Source organism: Eptatretus burgeri, chromosome 9 (genome assembly GCF_056783735.1).
Source record: "Eptatretus burgeri isolate ZD-2024b chromosome 9, Ebu_testis_v1, whole genome shotgun sequence".
Classification (NCBI taxonomy): Eukaryota; Metazoa; Chordata; class Myxini; order Myxiniformes; family Myxinidae; genus Eptatretus; species Eptatretus burgeri.
In genome coordinates, this window is record NC_140969.1 from 91530091 (window position 1) to 91545819 (window position 15729).

General features: G+C 35.3%; 1 protein-coding gene across 5 annotated transcripts in view; it reads right to left on the reverse strand.

Annotated features, from left to right (window-relative positions):
* Positions 1–15521, reverse strand: part of NEMF (nuclear export mediator factor) — a 204075-nt gene extending 188554 nt beyond the window's left edge. For 2 of the 5 annotated variants that reach the window (XM_085896081.1, XM_085896080.1), the window contains exons 1-2: positions 15416–15519; positions 15224–15290 (exon numbers count right to left, since the gene is read on the reverse strand). In XM_085896081.1, coding sequence (XP_085752207.1) covers positions 15224–15282 — 59 coding nt within the window. In that variant the 5' untranslated portion in view covers positions 15283–15290; positions 15416–15519. Of the gene's footprint in view, positions 1–15223; positions 15369–15415 lie in introns of those variants that run through there. The other 3 variants (XM_085896078.1, XM_085896079.1, XM_085896082.1) reach the window with 3 other exon arrangements.
* Between the last annotated feature and the right edge of the window lie 208 nt (positions 15522–15729).

Sequence of the window (15729 nt, forward strand, 5' to 3'; positions counted from 1 at the left end):
GTTGTGGAGCCGGGTATCGGCTGCAAGCACGACCGCGAGGTGGAGCAGTAGGGTCGACTCCACCGAACACCCGGAATCTAGATCGTAACTTTCGGAAAACTCCGAAGGTACGGGTCCCTTACCGGACCGTGAATCCTCAATAATTCCACCATGTGGGACTTATTTGCCAAACTTCGAAATACCTAGAGACCCACGTGGCGAGCTACCGAGGAATCCACACCCTCGACGGAGCTCGAACGGGACGAGCAGTTTCCGTGCTCGAACCATGCGTAACGCGAACGGATGGTTACCGAGATCCGTCGGTCCAAACATACATAGACAGCAGCAACGGCCTATTTAATTCTCCAACACGCACCTTGCTAAACCAATAAAGGAAAGGATGAGGACGAGCTGAAACATTCAACAAATGGGGTATTTATTAACAGTCGGTGGGGAAGGAGGGAAGCACGTAAGGGCAGAGTTATCACGACTAATAGAAATGCAAGTATGTACAAGGCAAAAAGAGTACTTAACAAGGTACTACTTACAGACAGGGCCCACAAACAGATGCACACCCAAAAGAAACGAAAGGGACCTTCCCGCCTTGTGCGGTCTTCGACGAGACGAGTGAACCAGGGAGAGACCAGCAACGTCGAGATGTGACCAGGCCAGCACCAGCGACGACACGAGAACAGAAGCGTTGAGCAATGCGTTCCGCACTCAAGCAGACCACGCACTCGAGCTGATGGAGAACCAGACTCCAGCGACAGGACGAGATGAGAGCAGACGCCGGCGACAGGACGAGATGCGAGCAGACGCCGGCGACAGGACGAGATGAGAGCAGACGCCGGCGACAGGACGAGATGAGAGCAGACGCCGGCGACAGGACGAGATGAGAGCAGACGCCGGCGACAGGACGAGATGAGAACAGACGCCGGCGACAGGACGAGATGAAAGCAGACGCCGGCGACAGGACGAGATGAGAGCAGACGCCGGCGACAGGACGAGATGAGAGCAGACACCGGCGACAGGACGAGATTAGAGCAGACGCCAGCGACAGGACAAGATTAATCTCCCCCGTTCTTCCAAAATCACCAACCTTTTTTCTCTTGGAGGGAGAGGCCTCTTCTCCTCACCACTCGCCTCCTGATTGCACCAGGGGTTCTCACGTGACTCGTGGCGGCCTCCCCATTGACTGAAGTGCGCGTGAAGTGCTCGCCCTCCGCTCATTGGCTGGAGCTTCGAGCCGAAGCGACGGAGGCTCTGCCCACCTCCTCGCCTTTGGCCACGTGCCGAATGGCGCTGGTGCTGAGTCGGAAACGGGGTGGGTGAGACACCCGCTGCTTGCCGATTGGCTAAAGGGATGCCATGCCTATGTTAGGCTCCGCCCACGCGCGCGCTTGCTGGCGAGCGCGCGAAGAATGCCACGAGCGTTATGGCATCAGCATGGAAGTGAACATGTTGTTGTTGTTGTTGTTGTTGTGATACAGAGTGTAAAAATCCGATCTATAAAATAACTTTGCAACGCATGTACATTTAATTACCCATTAAACAAGGGAAAGGGAGCCATCTATTACACACGTTATATACACACACGTTATACATGACATATTGCACATGTCATACACACGTTATACATGAGTCATTCCATCTCAAATCACCAAACTCAAGAAAATGTTCCCAGTTGACCCCCTCAGATTTACTTTAAACTTTGATAAAATAGTAATCTGAGGGGGTCAACTGGGAGGCCTCCGGTGATATGAGGTGGAATGACTCACATGACATTACACACGTTATATATACACATGTTATACATGGCACATTACACACGTTATATATACACATGTTATACATGGCACATTACACACGTTATATATACACATGTTATACATGGCACATTACACACGTTATATATACACATGTTATACATGGCACATTACACACGTTATATATACACATGTTATACATGGCACATTACATATACACATGTTATACAAGGCACATTACACACATATATATATATATATATACACATGGCACATTATATATACACACGGCACATTACACATGTTATACATGGCACATTACACACGTTATATATACACATGTTATACATGGCACATTACACACGTTATATATACACACATGGCACATTAGAGATGTTATATATACACATGTTATACATGGCACATTACACACGTTACATATATATTGTTGCGGATTCGCGCCCGCCGGCGTGCGGACGGCCACGTAACTCGAATCGCGGCACGTCGCCCACCGGACGGACAATCCAGTCGTGACCCTCTCGGACTAACGCCGGGAACCAGTCACGGGTGGACCTTTCGGTCTCACCGCGATCGTGCCAATCGGCCCCCGCGTGGGATATGGTTGCTCGACAAATTCGACCTACCTCAGTACCCACACGGAGGGTAGACCGGGTGATCGCACCTCGCCGCAGGTCGACTTCGGACACGGGCCACTTTAAGCGACCCGTTCCGTACTATCGGGATAACCGAGCGGTGTTATTCGTCGGCCTCGACGGTTCGATTAATTATCGGGCGTTTTAGCCCACGACCAACCCTTTACGTGAAGCAAGATGGAGATTCAATACAGGAAAAGACGAAGCGAAGCGGGAAAACAGTTCAACAATAAGCACATTTATTTGGCGATGAACGGAAAGCACACATATACAATTCCACCAAAAGCACATGTAAAAGAAGAAGACAATGCAATATTACACAAAAAGCAAATGCAACAATGCAGATCTATCCGACTACCGGGCACACGGCAACACATACAATTTTACTTCACAGACGGCGCCGACAACACATATTCACAAAGCAAAAGAAAAGAGAACCACCCTCCAGGATGAGGGGGGTAGGCAGGCCTGGGGCCGAGACCGTGTCGGGCCTACCGTCTGATGATGAGACGCAGAGCGGCGGTGGCGCCTCAACTCCGCGGGCCTCGCGGACAGTGTCTGGTAGGGGGTGGGAAAAGGGGCCCCCTTTGTCGCACTATCTCAGCGCGGGGGGAAACAGGAGGGGGTTGCTGATGCTCGGGGGAAGGAGGATATCACCCTGTCTCGGGTCCCGCGGCGATCGTCTCCTCCTCCACCTCGGTCGCGTTGCTGGCCTCTCCCGGCACCGACGTGAGCACCCCCTCGTCCGCCTTCGCCTCTCCACAGCTCCGTCCTCTTCACTCTGACTAGTACCACTTCTTTCCAGCTCCACCGACGACTCTCTTGTACTCCGCACACTTGAAGTCAACTTCCAACTGAACTCTACTTGACTGACGAACGCAGCCGTTTTTATAAGCCCCGTGGCTTCGCTCTTTCACCCTTGACCCTCTGCCTCCGACCCTTCACCTCTCTTGCTGGCTCCCCATTGGCCCGAGGAAAAGTGGGCGTGAATGCTTTTTGATCCATGAATTTGCATATAGCGACCGCCCTCCAACGCCCTGGAGGCGGGGCCAAATCGCCCCTCGCTCACCGATTGGACGGAACAAAAGTGGGCGTGAGTCATTTTTGATCCGTTTTCTGCGGAAAGTCCGTGATGTTTTTGAACACGCTGCTCGGTGCGCGCCCCACACGAGTCCAGCATCGGTGCCCACAAGTGGCGCGAGATGGTGTGGATGCGATGGTGGCGAGTTGTGACGGTAAAGGTCGTGGCGGTTGTGGTGAAGCGGCGTTGTGGTTGGTGGTTGTTGTTGTGAAGCGGCGTTGTGGTTGGTGGTTGTTGTTGTGAAGCGGCATTGTGGTTGGTGGTTGTTGTTGTGAAGCGGCATTGTGGTTGGTGGTTGTTGTTGTGAAGGCTGTTGAGACGTGGTTGGTGGTGGTAGTAATGGCGGCTGGTCCAAAATAAAGATAGTAAAAGAAAAACGGCTATCCTGAAGAGTCGCAGCCCGCATGAATGACATTTATTCCCTCTAGACAACGGGTTTGGGCCTAACTACACATATACTTACAGAGATATCTCACCTAAGGGACCTGAATGGTGGTTTGCGAATTTGGTCAACCACAACAATAATATATATATATATATATATATATATATATATATATATATATATATATATATATATATATATATATATATATATATATATATATATATATATACACACATGGCACATTACACACGTTATATATATACACATTACACATGTTATAATACACATGGCACATTACACACGTTATACATGACATTACACACGTTATATATACACATGTTATACATGACATTACACACGTTATACATACACATGTTATACATGGCACATTACACATGTTGTGTATATATATATATATATATATATATATATATATATATATATATATATATATATATATATATATATATATATATATATATACAGATGGCACATTACACACGTTATATATACACATGTTATATATATACACATGGCACATTACACACGTTATACATGGCACATTACACACGTTGTGTGTGTGTGTATATATATATATATATATATATATATATATATATATATATATATATATATATATATATATATATATACACAGATGGCACATTACACACGTTATATATATATATATATATATATATATATATATATATATATATATATATATATATATATATATATATATACACAGATGGCACATTACACACGTTATATATATACACAGATGGCACATTACACACGTTATATATACACATGGCACATTACACACGTTATATATACACATGGCACATTACACACGTTATATTACACATGTTATATATACACATAGCACATTACACACGTTATATATACACATGGCACATTACATATACACATAGCACATTACACACGTTATATATACACATGGCACATTACACACGTTATATTACACATGTTATATATACACATAGCACATTACACACGTTATATTACACATGTTATATATACACATAGCACATTACACACGTTATATTACACATGTTATATATAAACATAGCACATTACACACGTTATATATACACATGGCACATTACACATGTTATACATGGCACATTGCACACGTTATATATACATATGTTATACATGGCACATTACACGTTATATATATATACACATGGCACATGCTATACATGGCACATTACACGTTATATATATATACACATGGCACATTACACGTTATATATATATACACATGGCACATTACACGTTATATATATATACACATGGCACATTACACGTTATATATATATACACATGGCACATTACACGTTATATATACATATATATATATATATATATATATATATATATATATATATATATATATATATATATATATATATATATATATACATATATATATATATATATATATATATATATATATATATATATATATATATATATATACACATGGCACATTACACACGTTATATATACACATGGCACATTACACATCTTATACATGGCACATTACACACGTTATATATACAAATGTTATACATGGCACATTACACACGTTATATATACATATGTTATACATGGCACATTACACGTTATATATACACATGGCACATTACACATGTTATACATGGCACATTACATACACATGGCACATTACACATGTTATATATACACATGGCACATTACACGTTATATATACACATGGCACATTACACACGTTATATATACACATGGCACATTACACGTTATACATGGCACATTACACACGTTATATATACATATGTTATACATGGCACATTACATATACACATGGCACATTACACGTTATAAAAATACACATGTTATATATACACATGGCACATTACACACGTTATATATACACATGGTACATTACACGTTATACATGGCACATTACACACGTTATATATACACGTTATACATGGCACATTACACACGTTATACATGACATATTACACACGTTATATATACACGTTATATATACACGTTATACATGGCATATTACACACGTTTTATATATATATATATATATATATATATATATATATATATATATATATATATATATATATATATATATATATATATATATACACATGGCACATTACACACGTTATACATGACAAATTACACACGTTATATATGGCATATTACACACGTTATATATACACATGGCACATTACACACGTTATATATATATACACATGGCACATTACACGTTATATATACACACGTTATATATAGCACATTACACACGTTATACATGGCACATTACACACGTTATACATGGCACATTACACACATTATACACATATATATATATATATATATATATATATATATATATATATATATATATATATATACATATATACATATACATATATACATATATACATATACATATATACATATATATATATATATATACATATATACATATACATATATATATATATATATATATATATATATATATATATATATACATATATACATATATATATATATATATACATATACATATATACATATACATATATACATATATATATATATATATATATATATATATATATATATATATATATATATACATATATATACATACATATATATATACATATATATATATATATATATATATATATATATATATATATATATATATATGTATGTATATATATATATATATATACACATGGCACATTACACACGTTATACATACACGTTATACATGGCATATTACACACGTTATATATACACGATATACATGACATTACACACGTTATATATATATATATATATATACACGTTATACATGGCACATTACACACGCTCTATATCTACACGTTATACATGGCACATTACACACGTTATATACACATGTTATACATGACACATTACATAATACACGTTATACATGGCACATTACACATGTTATATATACACGTTATACATGACATATTACACATGATATACATGGCATATGACATGTTATATATACACGTTATACATGACATATTACACACGATATACATGGCATATTACACACGTTATATATATATATACACGTTATACATAGCATTACACACGTTATATACACACGTGAAACATGACATATTACACACATGGCACATTACACGTTATACATGGCACATTACACACGTTATATATGGCACATTACACGTTATATATATATACACGATATACATGGCATATTACACACGTTATACATGGCACATTACACACGTTATATATACACATGGCACATTACACACGTTATACATGGTACATTACACACGTTATATATACACACGTTATACATGACACATTACACACGTTATACATACACACGTGAAACATGACATTACACACGTTATATATACACATGGCACATTACACACGTTATATACACACGATATACATGGCACATTACACACGTTTATATACACACGTGAAACATGACATATTACACACGTTATATATACACATGGCACATTACACACGTTATACATGGCACATTACAACACGTTTTATATATATACACGTTATACATGGCACATTACACACATTATATATACACGTTATACATGGCACATTACACACGTTATATACACACGTGAAACATGACATATTACACACGTTATATATATATACACATGGTACATTACACACGTTATACATGGCACATTACACACGTTATACATGGCACATTACACACGTTATATATATATATATATATATATATATATATATATATATATATATATATATATATATATATATACACACGTTATACATGGTACATTACACACATTATATACACACGTGAAACATGACACATTACACACATGGCACATTACACACGTTATATATATACACGTTATACATGGCACATTACACACGTTATATATACACGTTATACATGGCACATTACACACGTTTTTATATATATATATATATATATATATATATATATATATATATATATATATATATATATATATATATATATACACACATGGCACATTACACACGTTATACATGACAAATTACACACGTTATATATGGCATATTACACACGTTATATATACACATGGCACATTACACACGTTATATATATATATACACATGGCACATTACACATGTTATACATGGCACATTACACGTTATATATACACATGGCACATTACACACGTTATACATGGCACATTACACACGTTGTGTGTGTGTATATATATATATATATATATATATATATATATATATATATATATACACATGGCACATTACACACGTTATACATGACAAATTACACACGTTATATATACACGTTATACATGGCATATTACACACGTTATATATACACGATATACATGACATTACACACGTTATATATATATATATACACGTTATACATGGCACATTACACACGCTCTATATCTACACGTTATACATGGCACATTACACACGTTATATACACATGTTATACATGACACATTACATAATACACGTTATACATGGCACATTACACATGTTATATATACACGTTATACATGACATATTACACATGATATACATGGCATATGACATGTTATATATACACGTTATACATGACATATTACACACGATATACATGGCATATTACACACGTTATATATATATATACACGTTATACATAGCATTACACACGTTATATACACACGTGAAACATGACATATTACACACATGGCACATTACACGTTATACATGGCACATTACACACGTTATATATGGCACATTACACGTTATATATATATACACGATATACATGGCATATTACACACGTTATACATGGCACATTACACACGTTATATATACACATGGCACATTACACACGTTATACATGGTACATTACACACGTTATATATACACACGTTATACATGACACATTACACACGTTATACATACACACGTGAAACATGACATTACACACGTTATATATACACATGGCACATTACACACGTTATATACACACGATATACATGGCACATTACACACATTTATATACACACGTGAAACATGACATATTACACACGTTATATATATACACATGGCACATTACACACGTTATACATGGCACATTACAACACGTTATATATATACACGTTATACATGGCACATTACACACGTTATATATACACGTTATACATGGTACATTACACACATTATATACACACGTTATACATGGCACATTACACACGTACACATGGCACATTACACACGTTATACATGGCACATTACACACGTTATACATGGCACATTACACACGTTATATATATATATATATATATATATATATATATATATATATATATACACACGTTATACATGGTACATTACACACATTATATACACACGTGAAACATGACACATTACACACATGGCACATTACACACGTTATATATATACACGTTATACATGGCACATTACACACGTTATATATACACGTTATACATGGCACATTACACACGTTTTTATATATATATATATATATATATATATATATATATATATACACACATGGCACATTACACACGTTATACATGACAAATTACACACGTTATATATGGCATATTACACACGTTATATATACACATGGCACATTACACACGTTATATATATATATACACATGGCACATTACACATGTTATACATGGCACATTACACGTTATATATACACATGGCACATTACACACGTTATACATACACGTTATACATGGCATATTACACACGTTATATATACACGATATACATGACATTACACACGTTATATATATATATATATATATATATATATATATATATACACGTTATACATGGCACATTACACACGCTCTATATCTACACGTTATACATGGCACATTACACACGTTATATACACATGTTATACATGACACATTACATAATACACGTTATACATGGCACATTACACATGTTATATATACACGTTATACATGACATATTACACATGATATACATGGCATATGACATGTTATATATACACGTTATACATGACATATTACACACGATATACATGGCATATTACACACGTTATATATATATATACACGTTATACATAGCATTACACACGTTATATACACACGTGAAACATGACATATTACACACATGGCACATTACACGTTATACATGGCACATTACACACGTTATATATGGCACATTACACGTTATATATATATACACGATATACATGGCATATTACACACGTTATACATGGCACATTACACACGTTATATATACACATGGCACATTACACACGTTATACATGGTACATTACACACGTTATATATACACACGTTATACATGACACATTACACACGTTATACATACACACGTGAAACATGACATTACACACGTTATATATACACATGGCACATTACACACGATATACATGGCACATTACACACGTTTATATACACACGTGAAACATGACATATTACACACGTTATATATACACATGGCACATTACACACGTTATACATGGCACATTACAACACGTTTTATATATATACACGTTATACATGGCACATTACACACGTTATATATACACGTTATACATGGCACATTACACACGTTATATACACACGTGAAACATGACATATTACACACGTTATATATACACATGGTACATTACACACGTTATACATGGCACATTACACACGTTATACATGGCACATTACACACGTTATATATATATATATATATATATATATATATATACACACGTTATACATGGTACATTACACACATTATATACACACGTGAAACATGACACATTACACACATGGCACATTACACACGTTATATATACACGTTATACATGGCACATTACACACGTTATATATACACGTTATACATGGCACATTACACACGTTTTTATATATATTATATATATATATATATATATATATATATATATATATATATATATATACACACATGGCACATTACACACGTTATACATGACAAATTACACACGTTATATATGGCATATTACACACGTTATATATACACATGGCACATTACACACGTTATATATATATATACACATGGCACATTACACATGTTATACATGGCACATTACACGTTATATATACACATGGCACATTACACATGTTATACATGGCACATTACACGTTATATATACACATGGCACATTACACACGTTACACATGGCACATTACACACGTTACACATGGCACATTACACACGTTATACATGACAAATTACACACGTTATATATACACGTTATACATGGCATATTACACACGTTATATATACACGATATACATGACATTACACACGTTATATATATATATATATATATATATATATATATATATATATATATACACGTTATACATGGCACATTACACACGCTCTATATCTACACGTTATACATGGCACATTACACACGTTATATACACATGTTATACATGACACATTACATAATACACGTTATACATGGCACATTACACATGTTATATATACACGTTATACATGACATATTACACATGATATACATGGCATATGACATGTTATATATACACGTTATACACGACATATTACACACGATATACATGGCATATTACACACATTATATATATACACGTTATACATAGCATTACACACGTTATATACACACGTGAAACATGACATATTACACACATGGCACATTACACACGTTATATATGGCACATTACACGTTATATATATATACACGATATACATGGCATATTACACACGTTATACATGGCACATTACACACGTTATAAACACACGTGAAACATGGCATTACACACGTTATATATACACATGGCACATTACACACGTTATACATGGTACATTACACACGTTATATATACACACGTTATACATGACACATTACACACGTTATACATACACACGTGAAACATGACATTACACACGTTATATATACACATGGCACATTACACACGTTATATACACACGATATACATGGCACATTACACACATTTATATACACACGTGAAACATGACATATTACACACGTTATATATACACATGGCACATTACACACGTTATACATGGCACATTACAACACGTTATATATATACACGTTATACATGGTACATTACACACATTATATACACACGTGAAACATGACATTACACACATGGCACATTACACACGTTATACATGGCACATTACACACGTTATATATACACGTTATACATGGCACATTACACACGTTATATACACACGTGAAACATGACATATTACACACGTTATATATACACATGGTACATTACACACGTTATACATGGCACATTACACACGTTATACATGGCACATTACACACGTTATACATGGCACATTACACACGTTATACATGGCACATTACACACGTTATACATGGCACATTACACACGTTATATATATATATATATATATATATATATATATATATATATACACACGTTATACATGGTACATTACACACATTATATACACACGTGAAACATGACACATTACACACATGGCATATTACACACGTAATACATGGCACATTACACACGTTATACATGGCACATTACACACGTTATATATACATGTTACACACGTTTTTTTATATATATATATATATATATATATGTATATATATATATATATACACACATGGCACATTACACACGTTATACATGACAAATTACACACGTTATATATGGCATATAACACACGTTATATATACACATGGCACATTACACACGTTATATATATACACATGGCACGTTATATATATACACATGGCACATTACACACGTTATACATGGCACATTACACACGTTGTGTGTGTGTATATATATATATATATATATATATATATATATATATATATATATATATATATATATATGTATATATATATACACATGGCACATTACACACGTTATACATGACAAATTACACACGTTATATATACACGTTATACATGGCATATTACACACGTTATATATACACGATATACATGACATTACACACGTTATATATATATATACACGTTATACATGGCACATTACACACGCTCTATATCTACACGTTATACATGGCACATTACACACGTTATATACACATGTTATACATGACACATTACATAATACACGTTATACATGGCACATTACACATGTTATATATACACGTTATACATGACATATTACACATGATATACATGGCATATGACATGTTATATATACACGTTATACACGACATATTACACACGATATACATGGCATATTACACACGTTATGTATATACACGTTATACATAGCATTACACACGTTATATACACACGTGAAACATGACATATTACACACATGGCACATTACACACGTTATATATGGCACATTACACGTTATATATATATATATATATACACGATATACATGGCATATTACACACGTTATACATGGCACATTACACACGTTATAAACACACGTGAAACATGACATTACACACGTTATATATACACATGGCACATTACACACGTTATACATGGTACATTACACACGTTATATATACACACGTTATACATGACACATTACACACGTTATACATACACACGTGAAACATGACATTACACACGTTATATATACACATGGCACATTACACACGTTATATATATACACATGGCACATTACACACGTTATATACACACGATATACATGGCACATTACACACATTTATATACACACGTGAAACATGACATATTACACACGTTATATATACACATGGCACATTACACACGTTATACATGGCACATTACACACGTTATATACATGGCATATTACACACGTTATACATGGCACATTACACACGTTATATATACACGTTATACATGGCACATTACACACGTTATATATACACGTTATACATGACACATTACACACATTATATACACACGTGAAACATGACACATTACACACATGGCACATTACACACGTTATACATGGCACATTACACACGTTATATATACACGTTATACATGGCACATTACACACGTTATATACACAGGTGAAACATGACATATTACACACGGTACATTACACACGTTATACATGGCACATTACACACGTTATATATATATATATATATATATATATATATATATATATATATATATATATATATATATACACACGTTATACATGGTACATTACACACATTATATACACACGTGAAACATGACACATTACACACATGGCACATTACACACGTTATATATACACGTTATACATGGTACATTACACACATTATATACACACGAGAAACATGACACATTACACACATGGCACATTACACACGTTATACATGGCACATTACACACGTTGTATATACACACGTGAAACATGACATATTACACACGTTATATATACACATGGCACATTACACACGTTATATATATATATATATATACACGACACATTACATATGTTATATACACACGATATACATGACACATTACACACGTTATATACACACGTGAAACATGACATATTACACATGGCACATTACACACGTTATACATGGCACATTACACACGTTATATACACACGTGAAACATGACATATTACACACGTTATATATACACATGGCACATTACACACGTTATACATGGCACATTACACACGTTATATACACACGATATACATGGCACATTACACACGTTATATATACACGATATACATGGCACATTACACACGTTATATATACACATGGCACATTACACACGTTTTTTTATACACGTTTTACATGGCACATTACACACGTTATACATGACATATTACACACGATATATATATATATATATATATATATATATATATATATATATATATATACACGATATACATGGCATATTACACACGTTATACATGACATATTACACACGTTATATATACACGAAATACATGGCATATTACACACGTTATACATGACATTACACACGTTATATATGGCATACTGCACGTCATATACACACACATTATACACGACACATGATACAATCTCTCACACACACACACACACACACACACAACACACACAACACACACAACACACACAACACACACACACACACACACACACACACACACACACCACCGAACTAGGCCTACACGCTTAATTTCGATCACAAATTGTGGCGTCACTGGTGTGGTAAATCGTGGCAGCACACCTGGCACTGAGTTCATGCAGGACAGCCCCGATGTCGATCGAGCTGAATCTCGTCTTCATCTTTTTCCCTGCACACCGGTAAATGGAGTCAGCCGAAAGGTTAAAAGAAAAAGAAAAAATTCACAAACTTCATAGTGTTTATTTAATTTGCTGTTTGACGGCGGATAAAGTATCGTCAAGGAGGAATTTGTACTTCACACAGTCAGCTTCACCAACAGTCGATCAAACTCTGCGACAAGCGGCGAAAAAGTGTACAACGCGAGAAGGAAATCCACATCCAAGCTTGAAGAAATCCGATTATACGTCTTAAGTTATAATGTCGATACAAACATTGCACGTTTGTCCAAACAACAGAGTATTAACGCGAATAAACAAAGTTTACAAACAGCAATTACAGCCTTTAGTCAGACACGTAAACGTGATGAAATCCCTCCTGTCCTCCGTCGATCCGTTTCTTCCTGTCGGACACGAACGTCAGAACCTCAGGGCCATATATTTATTACGTAC